This window comes from Macrotis lagotis, chromosome 6 (assembly GCF_037893015.1).
Source record: "Macrotis lagotis isolate mMagLag1 chromosome 6, bilby.v1.9.chrom.fasta, whole genome shotgun sequence".
In the NCBI taxonomy this organism is placed as follows: domain Eukaryota; kingdom Metazoa; phylum Chordata; class Mammalia; order Peramelemorphia; family Peramelidae; genus Macrotis; species Macrotis lagotis.
Genome location: NC_133663.1, coordinates 133567621 through 133583631, shown reverse-complemented (window position 1 = coordinate 133583631; position 16011 = coordinate 133567621). Strand labels below are relative to the sequence as shown.

Here is a 16011-nt window from a genome sequence, read left to right as displayed (position 1 = left end):
GAAAGGTTCAACCTGGATAATTACTAACATCCCTTCCAACTCTAGAATTTATAATACTAATAAGATGGAGATCAGAATGAAGGAATAGAAGATGGAAGAAAAGAGAGAAGAAAGTTATCAAATTAAAGTCAGCATCAGTGAGCACTAAAGTTTAGCTTTGATCCCTCACAGGATACACCCTATTTATATTATTTCTCAGTTTTATGGTTCCATAATGACAACTGCAACAATAACAATAACAGCAAGAATAACAAACAATAATCGAGATCTACATAGCCTTTTAAGGTTGGTGACACAAGCAAGTCAGTAAGGCAAGAAAATTTTATTAAGTGCCCAGGCCCTCTGCTAAGCCTAGTTCAATTAGTTTCAACAACAGGAAACAACTATGTACATGCAAATTACAATCAGAATGAATATAAAATTATTTACACAGGGACCTAACATTAAGAGGGATTGGGAAAGGTTTCCTTTGGAAGGTGGGATTTTAGTCAGCACTTGAAGGAAGTCAAGGATAAGCAGGGAGAAAATTCCTGGCAGAGGAAACAGAGAAAATGTCCAGAGTCAAGAAATATAATGTTTTGTCCACAGGATCAAAGAGGGAACAGAAGGTAGGGGAAGGGAAGATATAGCTCTAAGAACCTAGAAAACAGAGGAAAAATTATGAAGGACTTTGAAAGCCATAATATATTTGGATCCTGGAGGAGATGGAGAAGCAGTGGAGTTTACTGGAGCAAAGGGTGACATAACAGCACCTGCACCTTAGGAAAATCACTTTGGCAGCTAACTAGAGGGTGCTGGTAAGCATATAACTAAAATCACCAGTATTTTCAAATACAGAGGAAATTCTGTAGCAAGATAATTTTACCTATTAAATAACATCACAGATTTTATCTTACTTTGTAATTATTTCTGACAAAACTTTTTCCAACATAAGTGTTTTATATATATATATATATATACATATATATATATAATAAGATTAAGTATATTTTAAACAAGTTTACTAAATTTTATATTAAGACGTCTAAACTAATTTCTCACTGAGAATTTTGCTTGAAGGCTAGTCTAACTGAATCCATTTACTCTACAAGTAAGCTGATTCTTTGTATCAATGGAACCAGGATGTGAATAGTAAAGAATCTCTAGGTTATCTAAACTATTACTTATGTGATTTTTTTTTTGGCTGAAAATTTCCAACCTGGTCTTTTTAAATAACTTGAAAAATAACTGAATTTTCTCCTAGAAGAATATCCAATGATCCTTTAAAGCATGATTTTTTTTTTATATTGCCTATATCCCAGCATAAACAAGTAGAGGAAACCATAAAAAACATAGGGCCTACTTTCCAAGATATGAGTTCATGAGCATTTTGGTTCTCTTTTTTTGTTCAACACTTAGTAAGGTACCCATAATGTATATGATTCAGGGAAAGGGTGACAGAGGTCTTAGAGGTGAAGACTGGGACGTAAAGATAAATAACTGACCTCTGTCCTCAAAGAGTCTATACAATAATTTTTATTAAAGAAATTTTGAGCTATAAATGCTCATTCTTAACTAGAAGAAATAAAAGTTAAGATTCATTTTACATAAAAATTTAAAATGTTCAGGTCAAATGTAAATTCAAAATATACAGAAATTGTAAATGAATATTCTATTTTAAAATCAACATTGCTGAAATACAAAACACATTTATTTGCCAGAGAAAAAAAATTATCACAAAGTCTGAACTATGTAGAACTGTACCATACCTCTGGTGAGTGCAGGAATATTTCATCAAATAGACTCCTAGACTCCCTAAACTGTCCGTGCTAAGCATGTAAAAACAACAAAACAGAAAAATATAAGATGAAAACTAAAAATTGTAAAATTCATAATACATGAACTAAACATTATCAACATTTTGAAATTGCTGGCACTGTCATATTCTGAAACTTTAAAATCTAAAATTTTCAACTTCATAATTAAAATGAAATCTTTTCCCCCTACTATTATATAGGTTAATTATTGTGTATCATAGGAAAACATTACTTTAAAACTTAAATTATATTAAATTCCACAATTTAACTTATTTAAAAAAATTAGACAATTACTCCAGAGATTTAATATAGAACAAAAACTTAAAGAACTGCTATTCAGTGGTTCAGTCATATCTGACTCTTCATGATCCTGTGGACCATAGAATGCCAATGCTGTCCATGAGGCTTTCTTGGCAAAGATATTAAGGGGGTTTGCAAACTGAGATTGAGTGACTTGCCCAAGGTCACAAGGCTCATAACTGTCCAGGGTCATATGTGAACTTAGGTCTTCCTGATTTCAGGCCCAGTGGTTCTATCCACTGTGCCACCTAGTTACCTCTTAATGAAGAATTATTTCTATTAAATAATTAATGTGTCAGGTACAGAGTATACTTAAGAAATCAGTATATCTTTAAAAAAACAATAGCAACAACTCAAAACAGTAAATTCTTAAAAAGTACATCAATTACCAAATACAGGAAAAGGATGACTCTATCGGTTGCTTGCATATTATTTCCAGGATCAAGAAACAAACGTCTTCCTATCAATCATTTGGAGCATGCTGATAAAGCAGGATATATGAATGTGAAAGAGAATAGGTAAGACTTCCAAGGAAAGCAAATCTGTCTAACTGCTTTCCTAAACTTGGAATTAATTGTTTATCCATTGTTTTGCAATATCCATGGTTGCTTCTCTGACTCTTAGTTCCAATAAAATTAAGTAGATTATACTTGTTTTCAACAAGATCTAGAAGCTCAGTTTCTACTTTCTAACATAAATTTTTCCTCTTTCACAGGAATAAAAAAATTCCATTTATAGATCTAGTATATATATATATATATATATATATATATATATATATATATATATGTATGTATGTATGTATGTATATCAGAGGCAGGACTTAAAACTCCAATCTTCCATTCAATGGCCAGACCCTTTATTAATTCTACCATACTGTTTCATATTTATATTTTGGGGAAGATGTAATTTCAGAATTTATTTTTATAATTCCAAGGGAGTCTACTAGAATTACAAGGCTTTTCAAATTTATATATAGGCACACCACAAACTTTTACATTCTAACTACAGCTCTGTTTTCACTAATATGAGATAAAAGCACTATCTGTAGAGCACTTATTTGTAAAGGTGATTATGCTCAGAACTGTAGATGTAAGAAAAAATAGCAGTTCCTAATCTCAAAGAATTCTAATTCAAGGCTAGGAAGTTAGAAAGACTCTTCCCTGTTTTAAGTGTGAAATTAATCCCTAATTGTTTTGGAGTTTGATTTTTTTTTTTTTTTTTTGAGGCAATGGGGGTTAGTGACTTGCCCAAACAGCTACTAAGTACTTGGTATTAGATTTGAATGTAGATCCTCCTGACTCCTGGGCCAGTGCTTCATCCACTGCACCTCATATCTGCCCCTACCACTGTTAACTTAGATCTACCAACTAATTAGAAATGTAGAGCTTGGTTTTTGGAGGTTTCCTTTATTCTCTTTTTTTAAAATATAATTGTTACAATTTCAAGACTATTCAAAAAAAGGAATCTAAGAAAAATATAAAAGTGACAACACAGGTTATAGCATATATGGAGATACTAGAAGCTAGATAACCTAGTGGAAAGAATGCCAACTCTGAAGTCAAAAGGAACTGAGTCCAAATCTGGCCTCAGACACTTATTAACTAGGTAACCTTGGGCGAGTCACTTAACCCGGACAGCCTCACATTCAGAGCCATCTCTACTTGTACTGATTCATAGCTGGTCATTGGACCCATATGGCTCCAGAGGAGAAAGTAAGGTTAGTGACTTTGCATAGCACCCCCATCATTCAAATCCAATTCATATACATGGCATGGCATCAGTTCCCTGATGTCATGGTCTTCTTCAAAAACAAAGGACAAACATCATCAGATAATAGCATATACGAAGTACTTGTAACCAAGTCTGAGAAACTTGTATTAGTCTGATCAGTCACAGGTGGACACATTGTACTTATCTCAACAGAGTGATGTCATTTTGGTCCTCTTTGAGCACAAAGTACAACAATAACAACAACTACTACTACTACTATTACTACTACTACTACTACAGAAAAAGCATCAATATATTAAAACTAAAATCAGAAGCAGTGTCACTTTTAGTGAATACAAGTATCTCCACATAATTAATAGATGATTTGAAAATTAGATTTAATAAATATTCCCATATTTCACAAAGATTCAAGAGTGATCTCAAAATATCCTGCTATCATAATTAGAAAATTCTTTCCAAAGTAGTACTTTTAAGAATAGCTAGGCACTACTTTTTACCATGGACTATCATACATAGACAGAGCACTTTTCTCAATTGGGGTAATAATGTAAGACTTGGAAATTATCTTAAAATTCTGAATAAAAACTATGGTGGACTAAATTTAAGACAGCTAGGTGGCAGAGTGGATAGTGTCGGTCCTAGAGTTAGGAAGACTCTTCTTTGTGAATTCAAAACCATCCTCAGGCACTTATTTGCCAATTGACCCCGGGAAAGTCACTTAACCCTGTTTGCCTCAGTTTCCTCATCTATAAAATAAGCTGGTGAAGGAAATGGAAAACTACTTCAGTAACTCCATTGAGAAAACACCAAATGAGGTCATGGAGACTCAGACACAAATGATAAACAACTCAACAAAGTAAACTCAATTTTAATATTTCCTCCCTCACAACTGCTTTACCCTTGCCTCACAAACAGGAACATTAAAGCAATCAATATTTATTTTCTTAGTCTAGAAGAATAGTAACTGAAAAAAATGAAAGATAAATCTAGAAATTATGCAATATTTCCACACAGAACTTTGGAATCATAGACTTTTAGCAATGGAAGGGGTCCTAGAAACCTTTAAACTCAAATTCCCTGGATTTTGTATTTTGTTAAAAGTCAACTTGCCTGTGCATGCTGACGAAAGAGCTCTTCCTAGAACCAGCATTCAAGCATCTGGACAATTTATCTTCAAGCTCTGTCTACGAGATCCTTCCTTGCTGCTTGCCCATGTTTCTCCTACCGTCAAAAATTCCCATTTGAACTTTCTAACCCTGCTTTTGTCCTACTTCTCTTATGTCTTTGTGACTAAACTCCTTGACAAAGATATAGGTTCCTCCACTTTCACTCCTCTCACTCTTTTCTTAACCCCTTATGAACATTACAAAATCAAATTGCTCTCTTCAAGGTTAGCCATATTTCATGGCCTTTTCTCAATCTTCATTCTTCTTGACTTCTCTATAATTTTTGACACTGTTGTTGACTCTTTGCTCTTTGATATTTTCTTCTCTTTAGGTTTTCTGATCAACATCTCTCCTCAGTCTCTTCTTACCTCTGGACCATTTCTGCTCATTCTCTTTTGCTGAATCTTAATTCAGGTCAAGCACTCTAACTTGAGATGCTCTCCTCCCTCTCTTCTCTTCTCCTCCTATACTATTTCACTTGGTAATTTCATTAGCTGTCTATGCTGATGATTCTAAATCTATCTACTCAGTCCTTACCTACCTCTCTGCTGGTGACCTCCATCCTCATATCTCCAATTTTCTTCAGACTTCTCAAACTGCATGTCCAGTAGATATATGAAACTCAACATATATAAAATGAAACTCATTATCCTTGCCCCTAAACCATTTCCTCTAACTACCTAGGGCATTACCATCCTCCCAGTCCCAGCTTTCATATATGTCATCTTCTATTTCTTTCCATCTCTCTCATCCCCTATATCCAATCTATTGCCAAGGTCTATCAAGCTTCACTTTGTAACAACTCTTCAATATGTTTCCTTCTTCCTTCCCATACTACCAACATCCTCATTCAGGCCCTAATCTCTCCATGCTTGGGACATTTGAAATAGACTGCTGGTTGGTATGTCTGCCATATTCTCTACACTTCCGTCTATCCTCCACTTAGCACCAAAGTGATGTTCTTAAAGCACAGGTCTGATCATGTCACCACCATACATAATAATTCAGAGACTTCCTATCACCTCTAGGGCTCCAGGATCAAATACAAAATCTTCTATTTGGCATTCAAAACATTCTCCACCCTATCCCCAATCCCACCTCACCTCCACCGTTTTCCTTCACTGCCCCTTCAGTTTTTTGATGTTGGCTTCCAAGATATTCCAAAAACAAGACACTCATCCCTCTTCAACTCTACCTTCTGGCTTCCCTGACTTCCTTCAAGTCCCAAGTAAAATCTTCCCTTTTACAGATGCCCTGCTTAGTACTTTTAATTCTAGTGCTTTCCATCTGCTAATTATTTCCTATTTACTCTAGATATAGATAGTCTGTATATATTTGTTTACTTGTTGTCCTCCACATTGGAGGTTTAACACTTAGAAGAAGAGGTTGTCTTTGGTCTTTCTTTGTGTCCACAATCCTTAACACAGCCCTGGCACATAAAAGGTGTTTAATAACTGTTTCCTGACTCTTTCATATTTATATACATACACATGATCATTCCTAAGGAAGAAGTCCTTGACTCCATTTCCCAAAAAGCTACATTTATCAAGAGTCAGCCATACCTGTCTTGAATAATTGTTCTAGGCCCTTCAAGAAGCAGAATAACTGATGAGACATCACTAATATGTTAGAAATGGGTACTTTTATGTTGCTGCCATCATCATATAAGCTTTCAATTTTGTTGAGGATATTACAATCCTTCACATCATTCAATTCAACTCAACAAATATTTATTGATCATCCAACTTCATAACCTCTTGAATCATCATACTCCAACTTTTTTCTCTTCCTTAGCTGCCACATTCAATCAATCTCTAAGCCTTCTGTGTTCTGGCTCTATAACATCTATCACACCCACCCTCTATCTTTCTCACATCATTGCAACTAAACCCAGCAGAAGATCTGTTGTTGCTTTGGTTCCTAAAGGGTCCCCATGTTTCTAATCTCTCCCTCTCCCACATAGTTGCCAAAGTCTCTGCATCTCTTCTCTCTCCAATTCATTTTCCCCACATTTACCAAAATAATCATCTTATGGCAGGGGTCTAACCATTTCACTATCTGCTCAAAAACATTTGGTAGCTCCCTTTGGTATGTAGGACAAAATACAAACTCCTCTGTCTGATTCTTAAGGTCCTTCATAAGCTTACTTTAACCTCCCTTTCTAGATTTGAGCTTATTCCCTTTCATAGATTAAACATTCCAGCCAAGTTGTACTATTGACTATTCCTGAACTCCTCATATATTTGGAAAGCTCTGCCTCTCAAAATCCTTATTTGTCTTCATGGATCTGCTATTATCTCCTTCATTAAGCTTTCCCTTATCAGCCCAGTTGTTAATGCTCTCCCTTTCTCCTACAAAATTCCTTCTATTTATATGCCTATGAACATGCTGCATCCCAATGGAAAATTAAAGCACCTTGAAGACAGGAACTAATTTTTTTTTCCTTTCCATGGTTAGAACCATGAGATGCTAACATCAGGGAGAAGGAACAACAGAGTTAGCTTTCCCCCAAAACAAAATTTTCAATTATGAGCCCACAGTATTTTATATTTTGGACTGTCCATCTCATCCTTAATTTAGGTATAAAGATTAAGATTTAGCTTCATATATTCCTTTAATAATGAGTACCAGTGCCAAACTTTTTTAGCACAGCAAGCAATACTATCACACCCTAAATCAAGAATTTTAAGAGTGATCCTTAAGTCATTGCTAACATACAGATATCTAACTAAATAGGTTCCATTCCAAGCCTCACTTGGACATTGTTTAGACTATAATGGCTCAGAATCTCCCATTACATTCAGGGTCATCTCCAGTCATTCTAATCTAAATCTTTGTACTAGACCCAGTGGCTATGGAGAAGAGAGTAAGGTGACTCAAATTCAATTCACTTGCAAGTCATGACAGCACCTTCCTGATGTCATATCCTCTTCAATAATGAAACAATCTGTGACTCATAGCAACTGCCCCAATGGGGACCCAATTGACCAGTTTGGGCAATGCAGTTCTTTCCTCCCTCATCTCCCTCTGTCTACATATGGAATCATGTCCTTTGTGATCTCTGAATCATCTTTAATCTATAGCTATCTAATTTGGTCCCAGCCCAAGCCTTCCTTGGGCTATGATGGCTCAGAGTGAGTTTAAACAGCAATTGTTTCTGCTTTGATCAGAAAACCAGAGTTCCCCCTCTCAGATTGATTTTGGTTTTGTCTTTGCTTTTTGACAAGGTAAAGGAGGCCATTCTTTGTCTTTTCTTACCATCTTATTCACTGAATAAGCAATGGCTTCATCAGTCTGAGACCTGGGAAAGACTTTTGCTTAAAGAGGCCAAAGCCTCCCACTGCATCTGGAGCTATCTCCAGTCATCCTGGTCTGTAACTTGCCACTGGACCCAGATGGCAGTGGAAGAGTGAAGCTGGTGACTACCTCATTTAAATCCAAATCACTTGCAAGTCATGGCATCACCTGTCTAATGGCCTCTTCAGGACATGGTCCTCTTCAAGAATAAAGGTCAAGCAACAAAAACTTAGATAACCATGCTGCTTTTTGTTTCAACTATTTTACTTCTTATTCATCTTTTTCTTTTCTCCCAGAGCCTTAGAAACTTGTCCTCTCTTGCCTAGAGTACTGTAGCCTCCTCCTTACCAGATGGCTTGCCTTTAGTTTATCCTTCTGCTATTGTCAAATTTATTTCATTCTTCCTTTAACTATTATATATTATAATTCTGCTGTCATTTTGCATTTTCCTAAATCTAGCTCTTTAAAAGATCATTTCAAAAGCACTCTGGACTGTCATTTCATTTGTCTTTTCCTGCAACAAAGGCCATCCCATGTACTCATCCTGAACACAAATCCCTAAACCCTCTTATGAGTAAAACATCCTTCCTCTTACAAAACTCACTCCAGTTCATAAAGCATTTAAACAGCTCCTGGAATTTCACTTTTTCCAACCACTAAGTTTTAATGTATTGTGAAGCTAATCACCAATCTGACCAATCTGAAGGTAGAGCTAACTCTTGAAGATCATACTCTTCAACTAAATATAACCTATGTACTTTACTATCTATTTATCAGTGTATTTCTTAAATTAAATGTTTTTAAACTCTACATATCTTATAAATGTGCATCCAGATCATTGCTTATCTATCCAGTTTGCAAATTACAAGGGGATGGACCGGTACCTAACTTCTCCTACAAACCTTGACAATGCATGACCCAAAGAAATTTAAATGTTTGTTGTTGTTTTTTTAAATACTTATAGTGTTAGAATATTTGACCTAATCAGATTAGATTCTAAAAATTACTTGGGCTAATTACCCTTCAACTTTAATATGGATATAAACAGAGATGGATTTGCCATTATTCATTTTCTTAATGTCATTAAAAGTTAAATGAATTCATCATACAAGGAAGGCACCCTTTACAATAGGTGTTGAAATATAAAAACAGTATCATTTAGTTTAATATATAATAATATGGGAAGTAAGAAAAACACACCAAAAACTATCCTACAAGAAAGAATGCAATAAACACAAAGGAGTTCAGAAATAGTGCTCAGAACTCTCAAGCTGGATAAAATTATGTTCCCTGGGAAAAGGGAAGGATTGAAACATTAAAGAAAGCTGGAGGATAGGGCAATTCTATTCCAGGCAGAAGAGACAGAATGGCCAAAGGCAAACAAAAACAGCATTTCTAGAAAGGGCGATAATTATTTTTTCTTACTCTCAGAGATGATTCTGCTGCAGCAGCTGCCATTGCAGCAGCTTTGGCCTTCTCTGCTTCATCATATGTAGGAAGAGAGGTAGCTACACTGTAGGGTGGTGGCACAGGATAAAATTCGCTGTGAGTTTCTGTTTCTGAAGAAAAAGAAAAAATAATCATGAAAGGTAATGTATGTCAATTTTGTACAGTTTTGTATATTATACAATTCTACATCAGTGATAATAGTTAAAAAATCATCTATATAGCTATGTAACTCAAGGGGAAAAGGACTAAAATCATTTAAAGTTGAATTTTTTTCCATCTCTAAAGCTATTTTAAAGCTTTCCAGTCTACTACTGTTACCTTAAAAGAGGCAGAATGAGGCATTAGAAAGAATACTAGATTGGAAGCAAGGAAACTTCAGTTCTACCATTTACTAACTATAATGTTAGGTAACTTACATGGTCTATAGACTAAAGGAGTTTATCTAAAAGATAAAGGAACTGGATTAAATGACCTCTCCATTCTTTTATGCTTTCTAGTAATATCCTAGACTCTATAATTCTAGTTTCAGGTCTTCATTGCTTCCTACCTGTCTGCCTTCAATATAAATCCCATCCAATCCAGTCTATAATTAAAAGCTATTCCATTCTCCTAGGATACAACTTTGATCCTGACACAATACTGAAAAAATTTTCTATAACCCATCACCAAGAACTAAATGAAATCTCTACTCTTTAGTTTGATTTTCAAGCTCTTTTATAATCCAATTTCAACCTACCTTTGCAGCCATGTCAAAAGGCTCTTGCTCACATGTCTGTCTATATTCCAGCCAAACTGGACTACATACTTGAAAACATTCCAAGTCTTCCTATCTACATGCTCTTCTTCAAGGTATTCCCTAATTGTGAGATGACACCCAACTCCCAACCTACTACAGCAAAATTCCAACCTATTACAAATGCTATATCCCTCCTTATCTTTCCAACCAGAAGTGAGTCATCTACTCCTTATAAATCTGACTATGCCTTAAGACAGTCTACTTGATTTAGGTTAATTTCCTTTTACTAGATTTCTATGACTAAATGGTACCCAATATCCAGCATATTTTTATTAGGTAAATATAAACATTAATATTTAATAGATATTTGTTAAAATTGTGATGAATTAATTTTTGTTGAATTTTGAATGAATTTTGTTAGTGTTTCTAAGAAAGAATTATTTCAAAAATCAGGGAATGTCTACATAAAAAAGTGTCTATATATATAATGGATATATTTTATATATATCACGTGTGTATATATGTGTATGTGTGTGTATGTGTATGTGTTTATGTATATGTATAGTTTACTTTTCCAAAAAATATATTATGATGTTTAAATGTCTGAAACCAAAAGCACTTCACCCTGTTCATTTTCCAATCGTCTTTGTGGCATCCTATATAATAGTAACAAGGCATAGCAAAAATAACACTGGACTGAGAGCTAAGAGGCCTGTGTTTTAGTTTCAGTTTTGCCAATAACTAACTATGTATGCTTAATCAAATTATTTATGATCTTTGGGTTTTAACAGGCGTGATCTAGATCAAGCTCTAGTAAGAGAGACTGAGGAGTAGTCCAAGAGACGGGAAAACCAGGCTACAGTAGTAGTATCACAGGAACCTAGAAAGAAGAGAGTATTAAAGAGAAAAGAGTCACTGACAGTAGCATAGGCTATAAAGAGGTCAAGAAAAATAAGAACTAAGAAAGAACTATTAAGTTTGGTAATTTAAGAGACCACTATTAAGTTTGAAAGAGCAGTTACAGCTAAATGATGAGGTAAGAAGTTAGAATGAAAAAATAAAAAGGAGATACCAACTATAATTATCCCTTTCACATCACAAGGGTGGTTTCAGGTTATAACGAGCTTCAAAATCTGGAAAATCCATATAAAAATTTTTGGCCCTTCCTTCATACCAGAAAAGAAGTCTAACTTTTTTTCTTTTATGGGGTATTTACAGTACCAGACTGAAAAAATTGGGTTAAGCATTTGGTTACAAGCTATATACAGGTCAATATTAGGTAATAATACTAGCCTTTGTGTGCCATCTACTAGCCTTCATATTCTTTTCCCAAACTTTAACTTTTAACTAATTGGGGGGGGGGGGGGTAAGGCAAACGGGGTTAAGTGGCTTGCCCAAGGCCATACAGCTAGGTAATTATTAAGTGTCTGAGGCCGGATTTGAACTCAGGTACTCCTGACTCCAGGGCCGGTGCTCTATCCACTGCACCACCTAGCCACCCCAACTTGTAACTAATTTTAACTTTAAAAAAGTTTAACCTTTATTTAACTTTTTAAAAAAGTATATGATTTAAAAGATAAAATATTCTAGGGAGGGGCTAGGTGGCGTAGTGGATAAAGCACCGGCCCTGGAGTCAGGAGTACCGGGGTTCAAATCCGGTCTCAGACACTTAATAATTACCTAGCTGTATGGCCTTGGGCAAGCCACTTAACCCCATTTGCCTTGCAAAAACCTAAAAAAAAAAAAAAATTTTTTTTAAATTAAAGATAAAATATTCTGATATTTTATACTATACATATATTTTATGCATTTCCACAAATTTTTATGCATTTTATGCGAACTTTTTTCTGTGTCATATGCTAGCCTTTGCATGTCATTTGCAACTTCCAAAAAACTCCCCAAAATTTCCCATTAAATTTATTAGGCCAACTAGTGATATATTGAAACCATGACAGAGAGAGAGAATCATGATAAGAGAGAGATAATATAGAGATCTCTCAAGTTTAGCCATAAAATTGTCAAGTAGATTTCTAGAGCTTAAGTAATATTATATGTTCATGTCTCAATACCAGTATATAACATTAAAAGTCATTCAAAAAAAAACCCCAAACTTGAAAATATAAGATACAATTGTGTTTATAATTTGAGAAGACTTACTACATGCTCAAAAGTAAGGCATATTTCTTGAAGGGGGCATCTTATGAAGACAATAACTCTGATCCTTCTTGTTAGAGATGATGAAATATAATCAAATGAAGGGAGGGAAGAAGAGAATAACAACTAAAAGTTCACAAAAATCACTGCAGCTTTTAAAAAAAACTTATAGTTTTACTTTACTACCTTTTTTTCTATCTTATTAGGAATCAATGCTTCAGAGAATACATTGTATGAATCTACAAGGTGCTATTTTTTGATAATGTAATAGTGGGACAGCTAGGTCGCACAATGAATAGAGCACCAGTCCTGGAATCAGGAGGACCTGATCAAATCTGGCCTCAGACACTTAATAATTACCTAGTTATGTGAACTTGGGCAAGTCACTTAACCCCACTGCCTTGCAAAAAACCTAAAACCATAAGACTACTCTGAGGCCAATAATGTAATAACAGTCTACAATTCCTTTTTATTTTTAGAAACTGTAAATTCATGTGTAGAATTGTTAAATTGTTCTTGTTGAAAGGAATTTAAGAGGTTAATTTGACAACCCTACATTACTACTGATCAATGATAAACTCATTCTAAACCTACTATCTCACCATACCAAAAGCACTTTATAACATGTAATAAAACTGGAAATTTTCATCAAAACTTTGACATCTCAAATGTATAACAATGCTTTGAAAACCAATCTCAATTGTATTTAGTTTCCTTGGGTAGAGACCTTTGGAGGATTTTTGTAAGGATGTGGACAAGAATCATACAAAATAAAAACAAGTGAATGAATTGTGAAATCCACCAATGGAAGAAGCACCTTCATCTATGAGATCACATATTTACTGAAGTGTATGCTCTGCATTTACCTATATCAACTCTCCAGAAACCTGAACACAAAGCATTGTTAATTTTAGAGTAATTTAGAAGACTATTCTTGCTTTCAGTTACATTGCCTGAATGATTAGTACAGAATGGCAATCAATCCCTAAAATATAATGGTAAATTGTGTTAAGGAGTGAGGAGTAAAGGTTAAGAAAAAAGTATTTTCAGTAGGTGCCCAAATTATGAAGAAATGTCAGGTTTTTTTTGTTTATCCATCAGTTTTACAGCACTTGAAATTAATTTAATGCTTCTCTAAAATGAACTGTAGTAGTCAAACAAATGAGAGTAATTGCCATTTTTAATTCTAGTTGTTCTAAAGTATTATTGCAATCATAATAAAGATATTTACAAAGTAAAACATAGTTGGTAATTTAGGGATAAATTAATTGTTGGACTTAAATTTAGGAAGGAAAAAATGAAAAATATGAAAATAAAATTGTGAAAAATAAAGCAATGAATCAACCAAAACCTGAGCTATTAAAATAAAACTAGTTCCAGTAGCTAGGTGGTATGGGAGATAGAGTGCTAGTCCTGGAATCAGGAAAACCTGAGTTTAAATCTAGCCTCAGATACCTACTAGCTATGGAACTCTAGTCAAGTCACTTAACCCTATTTTCCCTCAAGTTCTGCATCTATAAAATGAGCTGGAGAAGGAAACAAATAACATCCCAGTATATCTCTCAAGAAAACCTCAGATGGGATCATGACTCAACAAGAGGTTCAAGATTTATAAACAACTCAGGAAGAACATTTAGCCCTAAGAAGTTCAAAAGTATTCATTTTGCTTATCTTTTTTAAAAAATGTGCCACTAAATAAATATTGTAATGGATCACTGAAAAAAACAAAAGTTTAAGATTATAACTATAATCAAAAACTGAGAAAGAAAAAATAAGAAGAAACAATATATAAAACTTCAATATTCAAGAAAAAATAGCTTTGACATTTTTCTTAAAATAGACTAAAAGAAAAATATTTGAGATTATTATGCCACAAGAAATGTGCTGAAAGTGTCAGGAAAATTTAATACTACTTTTCCAGCCTTTCAATTCTTTTATTCTTTTTATTATTCTTTCTTCAGCATAAGAATAACCATAAACTCAGACTTAGAAGTTCTTACCACATCAAGAATGAAAAGGAATAATAAGTGTAGATATTTCTGATAGCTGTATGTATTATATAGAATCATCAATTTTTACTATCGTTACAAATATTCAGCATTTAAGACATAATCAACCTTGGATAAAGTAATGTGATGTATTTACCATCATCCAATCACAATGACTTCAAGAGTTGAAAAGGTTTCTCTCCTAATCAAAGTGATTGAAAAATTGATTTTATGGTATTATCAGAGAAAGTGAAATGAAAATCATGTTTACAGATTCACAAATTTAAGACTGGAAGGAGGCTTAAAGGTTTTGTAATCCAACCACTTGGTGATGTTGTAACTGAGGAAACTAAAGCTCACAGAGATAAAATGACTTGACTAAGGTTCACAAGTAGCAAATAAAAGTGTCAGAATTCAAACCCAGGTCCTCTAACTACAAATACAAAACAATTAAAAAACAATTAACAAGAATAGAAATACCAAATTCCACCTATCTGCCATCTGCTAGAAATAAAAGGATTACACAGGGGTTGAATTACACTTTAATCAACATTAAAATTTTGATCTCTATTCCTAATCTAGGTTAATCTGCCTTTCCTTAGGCAACATGATGGCAAGCATCCTCCCAGGATTTCATCATATTGATGCAGAATTTAGTGTAAACAACTGATTGGCAAAACTCTCTGCAGCTTTGAATTCAAATCTCAAGAGTTCTTCCAGTCTTCCCAGGAGTTGGGAATTACAAGAATATCTCACCATACTCAGTCAAATTAAATATACTTTTCACCATGCAGAAAAAAACAGCAACACAGAGAAGAATATTTAGCATGAATAACTATAGGTTTAAGAAAAATGTTTTGCTAAAACAAACAAAAAACAATCCCTTTCTGTTCATAACAGTGTGCCAGGTTTTACAGCTAGGAAATAAAGAGGCCTAGTCAAAGACAAGCAATAATTATGCGTGCAGATATTAACAAGACAAGGAAACAATAAACACTGAAGATTTTTGTTCAAACTTGGGCTCTGTGTAAGGTTAGATTCGTCCCTTCTCTTCTCTCAGGAAGTTTAGAATCAGAGTTGGAAAGTCTTTATCTAATTTAACCCTCTCATTTTACAGATAAAAAGGAAGTTTAGAGCAACAAGATCCTGTTTTAGGCGCTCTCTCAGAAATCATCGAAACTAAGGACTTTAAATTTTCGAGAGACAGAACCCACAGAGGGACACAGGGAGGCAATTCTCCTACTCAAGGTAACCCAGAAAAGAGTAGAAAAGCTCTGCTCCCTGGGGTTGAAGGGGCAGCCTGCCAGAGGGGTGGCCTACCAGAGGGAAAGAACTTCAGCCTCCCGGAGGCAGCCCCAGGGTGCTGGGAGCCTCTGCTCACAGCAGCCCAG

At 34.6% G+C, this 16011-nt stretch overlaps 1 protein-coding gene across 2 annotated transcripts in view; it reads right to left on the bottom strand.

Annotated features, from left to right (window-relative positions):
* The window catches only part of NDFIP2 (Nedd4 family interacting protein 2), a 98097-nt gene that overhangs the window by 36303 nt on the left and 45783 nt on the right, over positions 1-16011 (bottom strand). For both annotated transcript variants that reach the window (XM_074191879.1, XM_074191878.1), the window contains exon 3: positions 9719-9852. In XM_074191879.1, coding sequence (XP_074047980.1) covers positions 9719-9852 — 134 coding nt within the window. The remainder of the gene's footprint in view (positions 1-9718; positions 9853-16011) is intronic.